Source organism: Octopus bimaculoides, chromosome 13, assembly GCF_046866305.1.
Source record: "Octopus bimaculoides isolate indiv1 chromosome 13, ASM4686630v1, whole genome shotgun sequence".
In the NCBI taxonomy this organism is placed as follows: Eukaryota; Metazoa; Mollusca; class Cephalopoda; order Octopoda; family Octopodidae; genus Octopus; species Octopus bimaculoides.
Genome location: NC_142940.1, coordinates 10,929,812 through 10,952,560, shown reverse-complemented (window position 1 = coordinate 10,952,560; position 22,749 = coordinate 10,929,812). Strand labels below are relative to the sequence as shown.

Genomic DNA, 22,749 nt, shown 5'->3' with positions numbered 1-22,749 from the left:
TTCCATCAAAGCCTAGTTTCTATCAGTTTCATTTGCCGAATAGCCAAGTTATTGGGGACATAAACACACCAAAACTGTTTGTCAAGCAGTGGTCATGGACAAACACAGCTACAAAGACACACGTGCACACACATACACATATGATGGGCTTCTTTCGGTTTCTGTCTACCATATCCTCTCACAAGGCTGTCGTCAGCCCAAGGCTATAGTAGAAGACATTTGGCCAAGGTGCCACACAGTGGGACTGGACCTGGAACCATGTGATTGGGAAGCAGACTTTTTACCACACTACCACACCTGTGCCGTGTATATTTATATAACATTTTTATAAGGAAAAAGTTGACAATGGCTGCAAAGTTTTGGCTTGCTAGCTTTCATCAAGAAAGTGTAGTTTTTGTTTGGTTAGCAAAATATATAGTTTTTGACAGAGTATTCTTTTGGTGGGTGGAGTAATGTATATGTCAATTAGGTGTGGTAAATTGTGAGTCTGTAGGCAGAAAGAAGTAGATGTGAAGATGAAGAAACACAAAGAAAATATGTTTGTAAGGTGTGCAGGCTATATATATATATATATATATATATATATATATATATATATATATGAATAGATGCAAGAACTATGTATGACTCGATGTGGGTGTATGCGCATTTGCAGGGATATACAAATGTGCATATATGTGCATCTGTGAGTACATTTGTTTATAAGTGTATCTATCTCTCTCTCTATCTCTCTCTCTTTCTCTTTCTCTCTCTCTCTCTTTCTCTCTCTCTCTATATATATATGTATATATATATATATACTTTTGAATATACACATGTACACAAGGGTTACAAGTATCCATTTGTAGGCGTATGTTTATATTTGTATGTATGTGCATATATCTGTCTGAATGATTTGACATTTATCTTTAGCATATTAGGAGTCCACCTTGGTGGTCATTCCTTTTAATTTTATATGTAATATAATTTTTAATCTTTGGCTTTTTTTTAAAATATGCTAAGCCACTTGTTTTAATTGATTAATATCAATTTCTACCCTCATTATTTAATATATATATATATATATATATATAATATGTTGACCATTAATAAATATATGCATACAAGGAGGCACTGAAAAGTTCTTGGTTTTGGGTAAAAGAAAATACAGGAGGAGAAGTTAATTATGATTTTATTCAACATATTCCCCTCTCAGAATCACACGCTTATTGCGGCAGTCCTTCAGTTTTTCTAAGCCTAGTAAAAGAACTTAGAAGGTTGGACCTTCAACTAGTCCTTTCGTAATACCCTTAAAGCCAGGAGCATTTCAGTACCCCCTTGTATGCAAACAGAAATGTGAAGTCATGTACAAACACGCTATGCCAGCTTATCTATATCCAGAGGAGTATTTATATACATTGACAAGTGTATGGATAATTTTTATCAGAAATACATGTAGAGCAAAACTATGTTTATATACACGCTGTAATTGTTTATATCAGCAGCCCTACTGTGGGGATTTCTCAGAGGGTATGAACATCCGTGTCTCCCCTGTGGCCTAGTGGTTACAGTGTTTGACTCACAGTCATCGTGTCATGGTTTGAATTCTTGGACCAGGTGGCATGTGTCCTTGAGCAAGCCTTTTCATTTCATGTTTCGTCTATGTAACTGAAAATGAGTATTAACAACTGCCGATGCAACTCTTTCTCTCTGTAGAGAAAAAGAAGGTCTCTGTGCTTGCTTGGGACTACACCAGGCTCCTAAAACAATGAAGGCAGCTTACTGTGGTAGCCACATGATTCTTTGAATCCATATTTTATATATATGTATATATATATATATATATATACACACATACACATACAAAATTAATATTGATAGCAGGTTGCAATGTTTCACCAATAAAGGACAATTATAATTGTCACTAAATGTAACTAGGGTATTAAAAAACACCACACATGAATGAAAACGTATATTAACAAAGACCATAATTGTCTGGGAAATGTCGACCAAGAATTCTTAAGACTGACAACAGTTTTGGCAATTTCCATTGCCTCATCAGTTAGGCCAGCTTAGTGTTCAGTTTTATATATATATATATATATATATATATATATATATATATATAATCATAAATATACAGGGATTAGCATTGAGTTGCTTCTCCAACATACTGAAAATTTAGAAATAGCAGTCAAAGAACTACTGATTCTAAACTACAAATTTTTCTCTAAACGGATGGCGATATTTATGGCACACATAGAACAAAAAACCGGAGGGGAAAGCATAAACAAAACAATGCTTTCCCCTCCGGTTTTTTGTTCTATGTGTGCCATAAATATCGCCATCCGTTTAGAGAAAAATTTGTAGTTTAGAATCAGTAGTTCTTTGACTGTTATTTCTAAATTTTCAGTATGTTGGAGAAGCAACTCAATGCTAATCCCTGTATATTTATGATGATAAATGGTTTGACCGATAAAGGTTTTTTCATACTGAACTACTTGGCAAAATTGTTAATTATTAATTTTATTATTAATTGACGATTCCCTGCCCTTATTCTTGTATATATATATATATATATATATATATATATATATATATATAAAACCATAATCAATTAATGTCCGTTGTCCATGCTGGCATGGGTTGAACTGTTTGATCAGAGCAAGCAAGCTGGAATATATATATATATATATATATATATATATATATATATATATATAGTCAACAGATAAGATCCAGAGATTCTCGGTATAGAAAACACTTAGTAGTGCTCAAATTATTTGAACTTAAACTCTGATGTCATTATAGTTTCTCTGTCATTTGGACCAACTTCGTAGTTATGAAATCAGTGATTGTATCACACTGTGTTTTCTATATGTTGCAAACGAGGTTAAACTGCAACCATGCCTGGCAACGAGTACCCACTACTGAGGAGATACAATACAGACTGAAACCACATGCTCTGGTGGTCTTGAAACTAGGGTGGTAGAAGTTATCACCCGCTTGCAATAAATATTGGGTGTTAGAAGCACACTGAATTAACCGGCTGGAGGAAATGTTTTCCTGGGGTTAAATGGCAGCATCATTGTCTTTTAGAGGATACCCACATTAAAGTGCCTATAAGCAATACTTTTTGGTTTGTATACTGCTTCTACTTCAGAGATTTTCTAACAGACTAGTTTACTAAAAGATAAAATTCTTCACAAAGATAATATCAGTACACACACAAATACAAACACACATACATGCATGCATGCATGCATACATACATACAAACACACACATAAATATGCAGAATACATACATATGTACACACATACATATATGCATACACACACATACATGCGTACATACATACATACAAACACACACACACACACACATAAATATGCAGAAGAATACATACATATGGACATACACACACATACATACATACGTGCATACACAAGCACACATGTTCAGGGACAGACAAAGAACACAGCTCCAATAACGGGCTGTCAATATCCATTGACAAGGCTGCAAAAGCAGCAAAAATTTTGAAAGAAAATATATGAGTGGAAATCGAACCAGTGAGTGTGTTAGATAAGGCATTAAGACAATATGACTCTCCCCAGACACAAACTAAATCTGTTCATTGGAAATTTATAGGCAGATTCTCTTGTACGGAACCCTGACAATTCTGCCAGCTGCCTTTAATTATAATGGTGACGACGATAATTTGTTTTACTCTTGATATTTTGAAATAAAATTTTTTTCTGATTTTAAATTTTTTAATCCTTTATCTTTTTCAGAGGTGGACAGACCCAAACAGATTCTTTAGATTCTGAGAATATATGTGGAAAAGGAAAAATATATAAACAAACACACACAAGAAAATAAAATGGAAACATTTAAACCAGCTCCTACAGCCAAACCGGCGCCAGTAGCAAAGCCGGCACCCCCAGCAAAGCCAGCTGGAGCAAAACCAGCACTACCATCAAAGCCAGCTGTTGGTCCCAAAACTGCACCTGCTCCCAAACCTGCACCTGGTCCCAAACCCGCTCCTGCACCAAGGCCTACACTTGCAGGAAAGGTTAAACCAAAGCGAACGAAAGCGCCAGAAGCACCACAACCTGTTCCAAAGCAAAGAACAGAACCTGCAGAGACACATGTACAGGAAGTGCCACCAACAGTGGTTGAACAACCACAGCCACAGCCTGTAGTTAGGCAAGCCCCTGTTGTCGTGCAAGCACATGTTGTAGAACCAGAAGCTGCAGTTTCTGCAGCACCTGTGATAAAGCAACCACCTCCAGCAGAGCCCACACCTGTGGTGGAGCAGCCACCTCCCCAACAGCCTACACCTGTAGCTGTGGTGGCAGCACCACCTGTGGTGGAAGAAGAAGATCTGCCACCACCACCACCACCAGAACCTACACCTGTACCTGTTGTAGAAGCAACACCTGTGGTTGCAACGACGCCTGTCGTTTATCAGTCACCTGAACCTACACCTCCACCTGTGGTGGAGCAGCCCCCTACACCAGAACCTGTAACTGTGGTAGAAGAACTGCCTCCACCAGAGCCCACACCTGTACCTGTGGTAGCAACTGCATGTGCCATAGAGCAGACCCCTAGACAGGAAGAGGACCCTACAGTAGCAACAGAGAATGTCGTAGTAGAGGCAAGTGCAGCAGCACACCAAACGACTGCAGCTGAAAGTGCACCTGAAGAACATGAAGTTGCACCTGAAGTGCAAACGTCTGAAGCAGCTGCAGCAACTGTCTCTATTGCAGCAGCAGCAGCAGCAGCGTATCAACCAGCTGAACCAGAACATAAGCCACCCGTTGTTGTGGTTGCAACGCAAGAACCTGCACCGTCACAGACTGGTGAGGTAGTTTATACGCAACCAGAAACTCCACCCACTACAAACTCGGTCACATTTTCAGACAAGGTCGAGGAACAGGCTCCCAGCCAAACCGCTCCGATGGTTAACGGCCATGGTGATGACATACCCAAAACTGAAGTCGTTATTACCCCGGGGCCTGAGACATCAGATAATCAGGTAAGAGCATGAACCTAATTTTCATAATTAATTGAATTTCCATAGAAAAGCAATGTCCAACCAATAACATATTGGATTATAAGGTCAAGGGTCGCGAGTTCAATCTCGCTGCTTTCAATTTATTCCTTTATTAGTTTTTCTTTTTGATTTCCTTTTGATTTTCTTTAACATTTCCTGAGCTGTAAACTTAATTTCAGAAGGGTGGTCACTTCTGGGAGTAAAGGAAATGGTTTAATATGTTGAATGACAGGTGTTGTAGTTAAAACATATCCAGAATTAGTGGGTGTGTATGTGAATATTACACGTGTGTGTGGAGGCGTATGGCTTAGTGGTTAGGATGTTTGAACTCATGATCATAAGATTGTGGTTTCGATTCCTGAACTGGGTGATGTGTTATGTTCTTGAGCAAGGTACTTCATTTCATATTGCTCCAGTCCACTCAGCTGGTACAAATGAGTAATTCTACAACAGACCAGTGTCTCATCCAGTGTGTCAGAGAAATTGGGAAATTAGTTCTATGCTCCTTACAGAGTAATATGGACTCTTAACCGTATACATGTGTTTGTGTTATGCAAACATGTGTGTGTGTGTGTTTAGTGGTTTCTAAACCCTATACCATTCTGTAGAGTGGTTGGTATCAGGAAGGACATCCAGCCTTAGAAACCATGCCAAAGCAGACACAGGAGCATAATCAAATCCTTTGACTTGCCGCAATTTGTCAGTGTCCAATCCATACCAGTATGAAATACAGATGATGATGATGATAAGAATTGTGTGTGTATGAATATATATATATATATATATATATATATATATATATATATATATATATATATATACATATATATATATAATACAGAATGGGACAAGAATGCAAAACATTCAGACAGTTAGGTGATACAAGAAAGGGACAAAACATCCAGATAGACGATACAAAGAAAACAAGGACAGGTTATTCGGAGTTTTCTTCCTCAGTCGAGATCCAGAATTAGTGGGTGTGTATGTGAATATTATCCTTGCAATTTCGGCTGGTTGTTCTCGATATTGCTCCAATCTGGCCACACATGCTTGTGTTTACAGAAAACATAAAAGACCCTTATTTTATCTGATTAAACATAGAAGTATTATCAACCAGGAAATAACAATGGCAACAAAGGAATTTAAATATAATGGTTCAAATCTGGTTCAAGGATGCCTTCCCGACCTCTCCCCCTCTCTATCTTCCCCCTCTCTATCTTCCCCCTCTCTATCTTCCCCCTCTCTATCTTCCCCCTCTCTCTCTTCCCCTCCTTCCACCAGTCTTGGAAGTTGTACAAGGAGACAGGGACACTGTCTTTAAAAAAACAGAAAGAAGCAATGGCAGTCTCTCAAAGAGAGATTCTTGTTCCAGTACTGCCATCCCAACAATCTGTTTGCATACACCAACCCTGACACAAACAGAATACTTCACAGTAATATGAGCTCACAAACGAAGGTAACTAATATAGTTTTCAAATTCACATGCGTGTATGACAGTTGCATGCATCAAGATGCAGACTAGATTGAAGGACAAACTTGCATGAGTTAGTAGACACATTTTCTTGCTGGGTGGAGCTCTTTACAGATATTCTGTCTCTATACACAGAACAAAATTAGTGAGAAAAATCACTCAAAAATCACTCTTGTACAAAAATAAAAAGAAAAAAAAATACAAAATGTATGTAGATGATATAAAACAGATGCAAAAATTTCTGAAATTACTCTGAGAAGAAATTCAGTCTTTCTCTAACTTAACAGGTAAGCATCTGTAATGGAATCTTGATGTTACCTTGATGATGAGAGATTGGATAAGCATAACAGGACACCTAGTACTTAATTATGTAGCAGGTTGTTTAGCTCATGACAACTAGACTAAACATATGAAAAAGGGAAAAATATGAGATATGTTGGTGGTGATGATAGTAAGGAAGAGGATGATGATGATGATGATGATAATGATGATGATGTTATTTAGCTTGATGAATATATTATGTGATGTGTCCTTTGAACGTCTGCATTGAGATTTTTCATGAGGAACCATAAACATGATGGCCGTTGTTTAGGCTTAAATTAGACCTGCTACAACAGATCTATGCTCAGATGTTTACAGATGTGGCCATTCCATCATTTTTCTAGCTATTTTGTGTTTAGTATTGTGCTATTGTTGTGTCTTGGGAGGGTCATTAAGCCAATTATAATAAACACATGCACTGGTTCAATATCACTTCTTTATCACTTTAAAAGCAATTGTGCTATTCCTATTTATTTTTATTTTTAACAGCAGAATATGATTAGAGATAGATTTGGCTGCTGTTTCCAGCAAGTTGAATATATATATATATTAGCATATGGCTCAGTGGTTAGAGCGTCAAGCTCACAATCACGAGGTAGTAAGTTTGATTCCTGCACTGGGCTCTGTGTTGAGTTCTTGAGCAAGACACTTTATCATACGTTGCTCCAGTTCACTCATCTGTAGAAATGACTTGTGGCATCACTGGTGCCAAGCTATATTGGCCTTTGCTTTCCTTTGAATAACATTGGTGGTGTAGAAAGGGGAGGCTGGTATGCATGAGCAACTGCTGGTCTTCCATAAACAGCCTTACCTGGACTTGTGCCTCTGTGGGTAACTTTCTAGGTGCAAACCCATGGTGATTCAAAACCAAAGTGGGTCCTTAATTTTGAATGTAATGCAGCCTACAACATTTTTATAGCTAAAAATCAGTGATTATATTTCGTCCTCCTTCATATATAATGCAACTCCCAAGGACCACCGCCAGAAAGAGAGAGAGAGTCTTTTATATATTTTTTCATGCAACCAATGCAAAACAAGAACAAACACCCACACATACAGAAAGCCACAACCAGAAGACTGGCACCATTCCTGGTTTTGCTCAGTGACTTCTGCTTAGAAACTGTTGAGCGAAGGCTGTAACATAGGTTAAATAAAGGTCATAATTCATGAAATGAGTTTATCTCCTAAAAAAACAGAAAAAACAACCACCATCAAATTCTGATTCATCATCCGTTTCTCCAAATAACTTCTGCTATTCTTTCATGGTTTAGCTTCTCTCTCTAACTTTACATGGCGTGTTTCTACACCATATCCACCCTTTCTCTTCCAGTTCATTCTGCCAATTCTTTTCCCAGTTCTGGATTCTCAGCCTGAATTTCTTCTTAGAGATGGTTTACTTTTTGGCATTTTATGCAGTTGGGAATTCTTCTTTCTCCATAACCAAATGTTTTGCTTTCAAAATTCCGAAATTTCTTAAATGCTCCACAGGTGGTCTTTGCAGTAAATTCTTTGATTGTAAGCTTAACACTGAAAGCTATATGAGGTGGGGAAGGGAGTAGTTCATTTTTTTTGTTTTTTTTTTGTGTGTTTTTCACATTCATGTTCTTGTTATGGATGTGGTTACTCTTTTACTCTTTTACTTGTTTCAGTCATTTGACTGCGGCCACACTGGAGCACTGCCTTTAGTCGAGCAAATCGACCCCCAGGACTTATTCTTTTTGGAAGCCTAGTACTTATTCTATCGGTCTCTTTTGCCGAACCGCTAAGTTATGGGGACATAAACACACCACCATCGGTTGTCAAGCGATGTTGGGGGGATAAACACAGACACACAAACATATACACACACATACATACATATATATATATACATATATACGACGGGCTTCTTTCAGTTTCCATCTACCAAATCCACTCACAAGGCTTTGGTTGGCCCGAGGCTATAGTAGAAGATACTTGCCCAAGGTGCCACACAGTGGGGATGAACCCGGAACCATGTGGTTGGTAAGCTAGCTACCTACTACACAGCCACTCCTGTGCCTTAAGAATTTTTTTTTAAATATGTTTTTTGCTTTAGAACCATGTGGCTTTGAATTCATTCTCACGGAATGGATACAGTTTGTCAGCTGGTCTTCTGTGCGGTGATCAATATCTTGCAATTGAAATTTGATAAATGGAAACTGGAAGAAGCTTATGTGTGTGTATCCCTTTAAGCATTTAATCCAGCCGTATCTGGCCCAAATATTCTACTTGTTTTCAGTTAAAACTGATGAGATTCAACCTCTCAAACCTACCCTACAATGTCATCCTAGAAATATATGCAAACACACCATTGAAATCTTGAAGGTACAAGATGATGTGTGATAATTCAAAATGACATTAATAAATAAGCAATACATTTGACAAATCTGCACGCTAAAGGGATATATATGGGGTATGTGCGACATATATGTGTGTGGGCATATATTTGTGTGTGTGTCTGCCTATATTCCCTTCTTTTTAACATGAATGCCGACTATCAACAAAAAGACCTCATTCATACAAAGGCATCATTTGTTTACAGTCTTCTGCAATGCATGTCTGGGTTGTTCATTGTTTGATACACCGGGGAAAATATTACCTTCCTTGGAAACAGCTGAGGATTGGCAACAGAAAGAGCGTCTGGCAGTAGAAGAATCTACTTCAGCAAAGTCTTATCTAGTGTATATTAAATCAAGGATGGTGATGATGTTGGTGTGTACTGAAGATGTTTCACTGCCAGCAAACATTAGTAATGTAACTTTCATGTGTTAAATTGTACTATTTTAAAATCTCATTTGAGTATATATAATCATATACCACAACCAGTGTGGTAACAACATTGACATTTGGTATTCAAATGTGTTCACCATGCATATGAGATTTCAAAACCATAAGCAATGAAGTGTTTACAATGAAATGTTTACATTAGTAGTTACATGTCTCAGGGCTATCGCTTTCTGTATTTTCATTTTCATGGGGTCTCTTAATGAATTTTTTGTTTTCCACATGCAGATATAATAATACCTGTCTCCAATCTTAACCCTGATTTCTTTTTTTTTTTTTTTTTCATTTTTCTTTTTCATTTTTCGTATTCTCGTTTGTGAGAGCATTCGAGTTTATTTCAGATATTCTCATTTAAAAAATCATCTCTGGCTAATCGTTGAGGACTTTAGTCTTGTCTTGGCAGAGGTTTGTGCTCTCTGAGTGCTCTTGTTGTTATTATTATTATTATTATTATTATTATTATTATAATTATTATTATTAAGGTGGCGAGCTGGCAGAATCGTTAGCATGCTGGGCAAAATGCTTAGCAGGATTTCTTCTATCTTCATGATTTGAGTTCAAACTTCACCGAGGTCCAGTATGCTTCTCATCCTTTTAGGGGTCGATAAAATAAGTACCAGTTGAATACTGGGGTCGATGCAATTGACTTACTCCCTTCCTAAAATTACTGGCCTCATGCCAAAATTTGAAATCATCATCATCATTATTATTATTATTATTATTATTGAGTGAGAGAGCAGTGCATACCATCAAAGTGACACTGGGGTAAAATATACGAAGCCCATTATACCCATCATGACTACCCGTCTGATAAGGGTACACCAGGTACATGCATCACAACCATATGTGTGATATGGTGATCTTGTATCAAGATAAACAGCGCATGACCTCGCAGGTGGGGCCCAGTTAGAATTTTCTTCATGTCGAGTAGCCCATCCCGCTCAAAAGGTCCCTGAATAAGGGTTGTTTAAGGATGTTGAGCAAAACACCCATGTTTCCAAAGGTGAATTATTCAAACACCAAAGAATTCCTCTCAATACATGGCTATGATGCTCCCCCACTACTTCTGCTCATGATCAGAGATGCACATATCGTCAGCCACCAAGGGACATGCTCAACTGATTAAGGTCAAACAACTGACAAGCAAATCTATGGTATTGAGCAGAATATTTGCTGTAGCCCATCTTTTTATACCAAGACAAAACAACGTACATGATAACACTTCCAATCAATTAAGATCAGAAGCCATGAGAGCCACTGCCTGGTACTGCATCCAGGCATTTATTATTATTATCATTATTATTATTATTACCATGTTAGGAAACATACAACAAGAATGGTATTTGGTCATAGATAATTTGCCTCAACAAATTCCTAAAATTGGATCTTAGAACAACAACGATGATGATGATGATGATATATAAATATTGATAGAAATATCTTCCATCTGGACATGACTATTTGTGGGTATGACCTGCACAAGACGGAGAGAGAGGGAGAGGTTATGGAAGAAAGAGAGATAGAGAGTAGGTGGTGGTGTCTATTTCTCCAGCTGAGTGTTTTGTTAATAAAGATTTTCGTTAACTAACTCTTGTGTACCACACCCATTATTTCCACCCAAAAACAAGACAGCTAACTTACTGTTACCAAACTATTCACTAATGTGTACTAATGACTCACCAATGTCTTCTTCACAAATAACTTCTCTATAAAATACTCTATCTTTCTCTATCTCTCTCTCTTCCTCTCTCTTTCTTTTTCTTCGTCTGTCTCTCTCTCTTTCTCCCCCCCTCTCTATTTCTGTCATTTTCTCATTTTTTTTCTCTTACTGACATTTTGCCAGTATGTCTTTCTATCTATCTATCTATCTGTCTTTCTACCAGTCTCTCCCATATATGTGTGAACATGTGTAAAAGTGCATGTGTATAATATATATATATATATATATATACACACACACACACACATACGCACTTTTACACATGTTCACACATATCTATCTGTACACACACACACACATATACAGTCATAGATGAGTGTACGTATATAATGCATACAGAAACAGTTGTGTGTGTTTATATATATATATATATATATATACACACACATATTTCACATATATGCATATATATATATATATATATATATATACACATATCTATATATATATATATACACATATCTATATATATATATATACACATATCTATATATATATACACATATCTATATATATATATATATATATATATATATATATATATATACACACATATATATATACACATATCTATATATATATATATATATATATATATATATATATATATATATATATATATATATAGTTTTAGGGAAAATAACCAAGTTTCAAGAACTCATCAATGAAAATCCACTATCACTATTTTATCTATAAAGCTCAATTTAATTTTAATTTTTTATAAATTGATTTTAATTGACGTTTTACCTGTAATTTTGGATTTTGTCCCTAATATATATATATATGTGTGTGTGTGTGTAAGTATATATATATATATATATATATATATATATATATACACACACACACACATAGCACACAAATATGAATATTTGTCTCTATCTACCTCAAAACGTCTCTCTCTCTCTCTCTCTCCCACTTGCTTCCTCCTCCCCCTCCTCCTCCTCTCTCAAACTCTGCTATTTTCTTTCATTCCTTCCTTCCTTCCTCCTCCTTTTCCCTGTTTCTATTTGTGTCTCCAATCTCCATTCTGTCTGCAGGGTACTTCAGTCTGTCCAACTCTTCACAACCTCTGTTGGGCCCCCCCACCACCTCCTCCTTCCTTCTCAACATCTCTCTGTCTCCCTTTTTTCTTTCTTTCTTTCTCTCCCTCTCTTTCTATTTCTGTCTTCAAATATTTATCTCACTTTTTTCTCCACTGCCCCCCCCCTTCTCCTTCCTCCCTCCCTCTCTTCCTTCCTCTTTTCTGCCTTTCCTTCTTTCTCCCTCTCCCCCTCTTCTCTGTCTATTTCCCCTATTTTGGTCTTCTAAGATATATTTAAGTTGGTAGGTTTGGAATTCACCACACACACACACACAACAACACAGGAGACACACTGAAACACATGTGCACACAAACACACACACACACACACACACACACACACATTTATAGGCATGGACCAAGATTACATACACATGCATAAACTTGGACAAACACCACACACACACACACTTGTAGGCAGGAACAAAGATTGTATCCACACACATACACACAAACATATACACACATGCATATATACCCACATATATGTCAATGTATGCATGTATTTGGTGCAGAAACACACACACACACACACACACACATAGTACAAGCACGTATATTCTTGTATTGTGTTTCTGATTTCAGTTATCAGACTGTGCCCACACTGGAGCAATGCTTTCAAATATTTAGTTAATCACACCAATTCCAGTATTTATTTCAGTCAAGTAATTACTTTATCCACCTCAATTTGTTGAACTGCTAAGTTGTGGCATGAAAGGGCACTAAAATGAATCACATACAGTTTTATACCTTTAGGGTTGGCAAAAAGCCGTGCTTGAGAAGACCCAACAAGCCAAGTAAAATTTCAGTCATGGCAGATACTGTGCTAAAAAACACAGAATACTTCAAATCAGACAAGATGACTCTCACCGTAGGTAAATGGGAATGATGGATATCGATGTTTCACTGTTATTTCAGCTCTTCAGCACCGCATACCTGAGTTGACTCAAAACGAATTAGAATAGCTGGGCCAAGGTATATATGCTGATAGCTGATATCGTAAACTCTATCTGCTGATGTGCAATGGTGCTGCACAAATGAAACAAAATTATGTTTTGAATTAGAAGCAGCTCTAATAATATTTTCGAATTTTGGTACAAGGCCAGCAGTTTTAGGGAATGGGGTGGGTAAGTTGATTGCATCGGCCCCCAGTGTTCAACTGATACTTGTTTTATCAACCCCGAAAAGATGAAAGGCTAAGTCAACTTTGGCAGCATGAAGCAGCTATAATAATAATAATAATAATAATAATATTTGTTTCAAATTTAATCACAAGGGCAACAATTTTGGAAGAGGGGGTTAGTTAAATACATCGACCCCTGATTCATCAACCCCAGTATTCAACTGGTATTTGTTTTATAATGCAAATGTTACTGATGTCACATACTGAATGTTCAATAACAGCTAATATTATTTTGATGTCAAACCAGCCGATACTGTTATGCTGATATAACGAGTAATTCCAGTCTGTTGATATCATGGCAGCTGATATCATAATGGCTAATAACATTATAGCTGATACCATCATAGTGATATTATGGTTGATATCATTCCCTCTCGAGATAAAAAATGCAGTATTATGTTGTCTAACACAACTGCTACATTAAGTTGGAGATCAAGATTACTGTTTCATATTAATACTGCTTTTATCACTATTAATTATTTTTTGATTCATTTACATTAACATTATAGCAGCTGATATGATTATGTTGATATCATAATAGCCAACATTATTTTGTTGATATAATGGGTAATATTGTTAGAGCCGATGCTATCATCACATATTATAGTTGATGTCATAACAGCTGATATCATGATAGTGGTTATGATATCAGCTGATAGCATTACTTTAATACCACAACAGCTGATATTCTTATATTGGCACTGGAATTGCTGACATGATAAGTAATACTGTTATGTTGATATCATAATTGCTAATATCACAAAACAGTTAATATAGATGATATCATTACAACTGGTTAAAGAACCACTTCAATGTCTCTCGAGAGAGAGAATACTGTAAGGAACTGTTGAACAAACATCACCGAAGATGTAGGAAGTTGGTGCCATAAATGGTTTCTTTGTCCACAGACAGGAAATCTGAAATAATTTGTTGCTATTTATTCCATTCATTCATTCATCTCGTGAAGCAATGTAAATATACAAAACACACTCCCATGTATGTGTTTGTGTGTGTGTGTATTCATATGTGTGTTTGTGTGTGTTTATGTCAAGTTACAATAAAAACAATTTTACATTAAATTAAATTATTCAATACTTTTTGTAAAGTTCATATTTATTATACTATTAGAAGCAAAGTGATATAGTGACTTCGAAGTTTCTGCTCACTAGTTTTCATTGGACCGTCAGTAAAGTATAATTTACATGTATATATATATACAAGATATATATACCTGGGTGTGGCTGTGAGGTAAGAAGTTTGCTTCCTAACCACATGGTTTGGGGTTCAGTCCCATTGCATGGCACCTTGGGCAAGTCTCTTCTCCTACAGCCTTGGACCAACCGAAGTCCTGGGAGTGGATTTGGTAGCTGGAGAACGTCCCTTTAAAACGTTGCGTGTTAAAATAAACACTGAGTACTCAAACCAGGCAAAACAAAACACCCCATGGGGGGAACAAGAATAGCGGATATCATATTTAGCTGTTATCTCAGCTCATTTGCATCATATACGTTACCTCGAAACAAACTCAAATCAGTAGGTTAACATAGTAAGGAAAGGCAAACAATTAGGCAAGACTTTAACCTATACCTACTGACTCAAAGGGAAGCCACCTCTAGCTGTTTTGAACAGGACAATCACATAAGCACAACTTCAACTGCTCTTCAAACTGGAATTTTGGAGGTGCACCTATTTGAGCACTCAGAACGCATACCTATAAGTTTGAGTCATCCTGATGAAAACTCCTCAAATCCTTCCTCATTTTCTTGCATTTCTTCTCTTATTCAATTTCTTTTTTTTAGTTCATTATGATGTGTGGTTTGTGACTGATGAATATGTTTGAGGTATTTCTCAACATATGAAACTATTAGTAGCACATAAAGACATGTATTATATCCTTTAAATAAATGGTATTTATCACTGAGTGGACTGGAGCAACGTGAAGTAAAGTACCTTGCTCAAGGAGACAACGCACTGCTAGGAATCGAACTCATGACTTTATGGTCATGAGCTGAATAGCCTACTACTAAACCACTAAGTTCCAAGGATGTAAACACACCAACACTGGTTGTCAAGCAGCAGTGGGACAGTTCAGAAGATCACATAAAGATCTCCCTGTTAGCTGGTTTTCTTAATTACGTTAGCAATGGTGATGATAATTATGTTGATGATGACAATGATGATGATCATGAAGATGATGATGACGACAATGATGATGGTAATGAGGCTAACAATGACGACAGTAATTATGATGACAATTATGGTGATCAGGATAATGATGATGATGATGATGATAATAGTGATTGCATTACAATCATCTGAAAGTTAAATTCATCAAACAAACTACACAGCTGCACCAAGATCCCACCAACACCTCCACCCTTCACACACACACACACACACACACACACACACACACACACACACCACATACGCATGCACGTATGAATGCATGCTCACTTACACGTTGACTTATAATATTACAAAAGAAGTCGTCTGCAGTTTCACCTGGTGCAGAATATACTGAGCTTACCTTTGTTTATGAATAAACAATGGACTGTCTGACCATGGCAACCACTACACCATTGTACTAGCACCAGCACCACCACCACCACCACCATTACAAGTACCATTGCCATTACTATCACTAGTACCATCCAGACTACTACCACCAGCACTGTCATCACCATCACTACCACAACCACTACAACCACCACCACTACCACAGCAACCACTATCACCATTACCACCACCACCACCATCATCATCATCATCATCATCACCACCACCACATCAGCACCACCACAACCATCACCACTACCACAACCACCACCACTGTCATCACAACCACCTCGGCCAGAAGCAGTTCCACAGCTACCATGAATATCGCTACCACCAATACTACAATTGCCCCTATTCACCAATTCCACTAATACTCCACAGTCCAGAGCTAATCTTGAAGATATTTTGAGTTTCTCGTTGAAACAAAGCCATACAGTACATCCTGAGACAGGAACAACCGACTGTCTGTGCTTTGCCATTATATCATGGAGATCTCTCTCTCTCACACTATCCCTTCTTTTCTCTCTCTCTCTGTGCTTGTGTGTGTGTCTGTGTGTCTTTACACATCCATACAGGGGAAGAGAGCAAGAATGATAGATATGCATACACACACACACACTTGTTCGAGGTGGCGAGCTAGCAGAAACGTTAAGACGCTGGGCGAAATGCTTAGCGGTATTTCGTCTGTCATCACATTCTAAGTTCAAATTCCGCCTTTCATCCTTTCGAGGTCGATTAAATAAGCACCAGTTACGCATTGGGGTCGATGTAATCAATTTAATCCGTTTGTTTGTCCTTTTTTGTCCCCTCTATGTTTAGCCCCTTGTTGGCAATAAAGAAATAACACACACACTTGTAAATTATACATCTATACACATATTCAAGTATATATATATGGGAGAATTTACGAAAAAAACAACAACAGACGAGGACAGGTGGTGTAAACAAAAAAAGGATGTATTAGTTTAACACTCGGGAATAGAGAAAGTCTTTAACATTTCGAGCTACGCTCTTCAACAGAAAGAATAAAGAGAAAAACAAGGAGAAAAACACGGAGAAAAAAAAATTTGAATGTCGTGGTCAGCGATCTATCATGGCGATCTATTATATATATATATATATATATATATAATACATACTGTGGTGGTGTATATATGTGTGCATGTATATGTAGCATATGTGTATGTATACATGATGATATACATTGCTGTATTTCGGGATGGTCATTTTTTTTCTTATTTTTTTGGGGGGGCCAAATAAATGCACACACTATATATTCATTCTTCTCATTTATTTCTGTTCTTATTCTGACTCATTGTCCATTGTCTAGAAATCTTTCATCACACATCTGTGACCTCTTCAGCGACACTTTCCATCTTCACATGTGCTCTTTCTCTGCTTATTCTATTCTGTTCTTCAATGATGGGCATCCTTACATGCACATAATGATATATATATATATATATATTATTGTCTATTTGTTTATCTATATACATATATGTGAAGGTGCATGGCTCAGTGGTTAGAGCATCAGGCTCACAATCATGAGGTAGAAGGTTCTATTCCTGGACCGGGCTGTGTGTTGTGTTCTTGAGCAAGACACTTTATTTCACGTTGTTCCAGTTCACTCAGCTGTAGAAATGAGTTGTGACATCACTGGTGCAAAGCTGTATCAGTCTTTGCCTTTCTCTTGGACAATATCGTTGGTGTGGAGAAGGGAGACTGGTATGCATGGGCGACTGCTGGTCTTCCATAAACAACCTTGACCAGACATGTGCCTCAGGGTGGGTGTGGGGGTGCTGGGTAACTTTCTAGGTGCAATCCCATGGTCATTCATGACTGAAAGGTGTCTTTACCCTTTATATGGTACAAAGAATAAGTCCTGGGGGGCGATTTGTTTGACTAAAGGCGGTGCTCCAGCATGGCCGCAGTCAAATGACTGAAACAAGTAAAAGAATAAAATTTGGCTTCTGTTTCTAGCAGACCAAAAGACCACTTAGAACCTTCTCACCCACACGCACACACACACTTTGGTTCATGTAGCTGGTTCTGTTGTTGAAGTTCACATGACATGGAATAAAATATTAGTGTAAATATTCTTTCCCTGAGGGCATTGGTGCCATAAGCTCAGGAAAATGTCCTTGACCAGAGAATCGGTTTGCTAAGAGCTTATTTCTTTCTCCCAGAGGTGCTCAGCAGTGGACATTCTGATATGTCAACATATTGTCACACGTTTTATCATCATCTTCGAAGTATTCTCAGAGGAAGGTGGTGGAGGGAGGGAGGAAGGGAGGGTGGGTGGGTGCCTTTATATGCATTCTGTTAACATTCATTTGTTAGCCATACTTCATTATCTTCGTTATGGCACACATATTGGGAGGTGGGTAGGAGGGAAGCCACAAATATACACTTACATAGAAACACACACACACACACATACACACGTACATGGAAATAAACACGCATACATGAAAACACATACACACACACATGGAAACGCATATGCATGCAAATACACACACTTGCTCACTTACAGACACACACACAAGGAAACACAAGCACACACACACACACACACACACACACACACACACACACACACACACAAGAAAACAAACACACAAGCAAACACATGCATACAGAACCACACACAGCAGTAACACAATATACAGAAGCACACAAGCACAGAAACACACACACACAGAAACAAACAAATACATACAGAAATAAGTACACATGTGCACAAACATAGAGAAAAGGTTGATAGATCAACACTGCCTGGTGTTAAACAATGACAACCATAATGATTACCATTATGGTCACGTAGGGCTACAAGCTGGCAGAATCAGTCGCACGCCGGATGAAATGCTTAGTGGTATTTCGCCTGTTGCTACATCCTGAGTTCAAATTCCACCAAGGTCAACTTTACATTTCATCTTTTCGGGGTTGATAAATTAAGTACCAGTTACACACTGGGGTTGATGTAATTGACTAGTCCCGTCACCCAAAATTTCTGCCCTTGTGGCAAAATTTGAAACCGTTATCATTATGGTCACAACTGTGTTCTCTGTCTCAACTGGTATAATTATCATGATCAGATTTACATGCCACCACGACTGCTACTACTACTACTACTACTACTACTACTACTACTACTACTACTACTACTACTACTACCGCAACATTGCCATCAATTACTTTGATACAATCTTTATTGTACTGGTGGTGTTCAATCATTATCCCTGGAGGTCACACCACCACCACCACTATTACTACTACTGCTACTACCACTATCACAATCACTTCCATCACCACCACCACCTCTGCCACTAATTCTACTACCACCATCACCACGCTGTCACTACTAATTGCTGTGATACAGTGTCCATACTCACGGTGGTACTTTCACATAACCACTGCACTCATCACCACCACCACTACCACTATTACTATTACCACTACCATTACTACTACCACCACTTCTATTGCTACTACTACTACAATTATCCCTAACTACTACTACCACCACCAGCACCGCCACCACCATCTCTACTGCTATTACTACTACCACTACCATTACTACAACCACCACTTCTATTACTACTACTACTACTACTACTACTACCACCGCCATCACCACCTCTACTACTATTACTACCTTCCATCATCATTAACCAAAATGTCACAATTTCCTAATGTCAGGTATTTGTGAGGTCAAGAGGTCATCAGGTCAATACTAGATGTCACAGTATCACTGGTCTGCTGGTATTTCTTGAAGGTCCAGGGCAAAATTATAGGGTACTCTAAATAGCCAAGTAAAACCACCTGTAGCTGAGGATGGGGGTGGGGTGGGGGCAGGGCAGGGCAAGCAGTGGGGGGGGGGGAAGAACCATGATGGTGGTGGTGGTACTGTATTTTAGGTGGTAGAAAGAAGAGTAGAACAGAAATGGGGGGGGGTTGTGAGGTGGTCTTAATGGGGGGAGGTTCTTAATGTTTATTTTTTCTCTATATCCCTTTGCTTTTATCTACCCCTTCTTCCCCACTCCGTCCCCCCCCCCCCCGCCACCGTCTCCTGTCCTCCATTTCGTTTGGGGGTTTGGGAAGAGGAAGGTTTGTTCTATTTTGGTGTTGAAGGAACACTGGTAATTAAGCACCTTGCACCGCCCCCCCCCCCTCTCCCACGCACACATATGCACACAGCTCCAACAGCCATGTGCTTCTGTATTCTGTGTTCTTAGCTATTATTGCTACGATCAAATAATTAGCAAGATAGTTGCAAAACATGTACTTGTTGCACCAAACACATTCGTATATATATATATGTATATATAGATATGTATATATATATATGTATATATATATATGTATATATATATATATATATATATATATATATATATATATATATATATATATATATAGGTGCAAGAGTAGCTGTGTGGTAAGTAGCTTGCTTATCAACCACATGGTTCTGGGTTCAGTCCCACTGCCTGGCACTTTGGGCAAGTGTCTTTTACTATAGCCTCGGGCTGACCAAAGCCTTGTGAGTGGATTTGGTAGATGGAAACTGAAAGAAGCCCGTCGTGTATATGTATATCTATATGTGTTTGTGTTTGTCCCCCCAGCATCGCTTGACAACCGATGCTGGTGTGTTTACGTCCCCGTAACTTAGCGGTTCAGTAAAAGACACCGATAGAATAAGTACTAGGCTTACAAAGAATAAGTCCTGGGGCCGATTTGCTCGACTAAAGGTGGTGCTCCAACATGGCCGCAGTCAAATGACTGAAACAAGTAAAAGAGTATATATATAGGTGCAGGAGTAGCTGTGTGGTAAGTAGCTTACTTACCAACCACATGGTTGCGTTTCCTACAAACTATTTTCCAGAGAATTCTTGCTGACTTGAAACAAAACCACCCCCAAAAATGATGTTTTGGTACCAAGGGGCATAACTCTTAACTCAATTCCCTGCTCAATTCGTTTCATGATCTTTTTCACAGTAACCACTAACTGGATGTGTATATGCACCTCCAACAATAGAGAGCAGTCACCATATTTCATTCCTTATTGGCGACCTCTGATGAGTGCAGGATTACATAATCTAACTGTTACCTAACACTGTTGAACCCCTAGTGTGAAACCAGTTGGTAAGATTGGCTGTAATGGATATATAATACTGTACATTTTGATTGATATATATATTTGTGTGTTTGTGTGTGTGTGTGTATATATATATATATATATATATATATATATATATAGGCACAGGAGTAGCTGTGTGGTAAGAAGCTTGCTACCCAAGCACATAGTTCAGGGTTCAGTTCCACTGCATGGCATCTCAGGCAAGTGTCTTCTACTGTAGCCTCAGGCTGACCAAAGCCTTGAGTGGATTTTATAGACGGAAACTGAAAGAAGCCCATCATTTACATGTATGCATATATTTATGTCCTTGTCTCTGTGTTTGTCCCACCCACCCACCCACCTACCATAGCTTGACAACTGACAAGAATTACAGGAAGGTGTATAAAGAAGGTATTGTAGATTTTGGCACTTTGGTTCTTGTGTAAATGTACATTTTTTTTTGTATAATGACATCTTTCGTATTATGGTAACAATATAGCGCCAAGTTCCACAGAGTTGTTGTAAACTTGCCTGCAAATTCTACAAGAGTACTATTACTCTGTTATTGCAGAAATGTGTCTCTTGTCTTGTAATCTGATAATAGTAATTTTTTTTTTCTATGCACCACCTTCTCCATCAACTAAGAACCTGAGAACTGTCTTTGCGATTGAGTTTATATATATATATATATATATATATATATATATATATATATATATATATATATATATACACATGCGTATGGCTGTGTGGTTAAGATTGCTTCCAGCAACATGGTTTTATTTGAAGTTCAATCCCACTCCATGACACCTTGGGCAAGTCTTCTACTGTAACCCAGGCCAACTGAAGACTTGTGTAAGTGAATTTGGTAGATAGAAACTGAAAGAAGCCCATCATGTTTGTGTGTGTATCTATATCATCAGCATCATTAAATGCCCATCTTCCATGCTTGCAGAAGCCAGCGAGGTAGAAAACTACTCTAGGCTACTGTGTCTGTTTTGGCAGGGTTTTTGCAGCAACCACTCTGCTGACAAACACACATACACACACACACACACATATATAGGACCAGCTTCTTTCAGTTTCCTTCTACCAAATCTACTCACAAGGCTTTGGTTGGCCTGAAGCTATAGTAGACGACATTACACAAGGTGCGAAACAGTGGGACTGAACCTGGAACCATTTGGTTGAGAAGCAAACTTCTTACCACACAGCCATGCCACATATAAAGTGGAGTCTGAACTGGCTAGTTTATACGGACATATAAGTTGTAATAATGAAGTCAAATCAAACAGTAACATTTTGAAATCAATTATTATGTGCATTTCAGGTCTGTGTGATATATCAGGTCATCCCATAAGTTCTGTCCGATTTTACCCTTTTTAAAATTGAATGAAATTTAATAGTATCTTAGAATGTCTAATGGAATTAAAATTTATTTTTATGCAT

General features: G+C 37.9%; 1 protein-coding gene across 49 annotated transcripts in view; it reads left to right on the top strand.

Moving 5' to 3' along the window:
- LOC106881827 (uncharacterized) overlaps window positions 1–22,749 on the top strand; it is a 399,079-nt gene that overhangs the window by 43,113 nt on the left and 333,217 nt on the right. For 48 of the 49 annotated variants that reach the window (XM_089361515.1, XM_089361525.1, XM_089361523.1 and 45 more), the window contains one exon: window positions 3,774–5,020. In XM_089361515.1, coding sequence (XP_089217641.1) covers window positions 3,863–5,020 — 1,158 coding nt within the window. In that variant the 5' untranslated portion in view covers window positions 3,774–3,862. Of the gene's footprint in view, window positions 1–3,773; window positions 5,021–22,749 lie in introns of those variants that run through there. The other variant, XM_089361534.1, reaches the window with a different exon arrangement.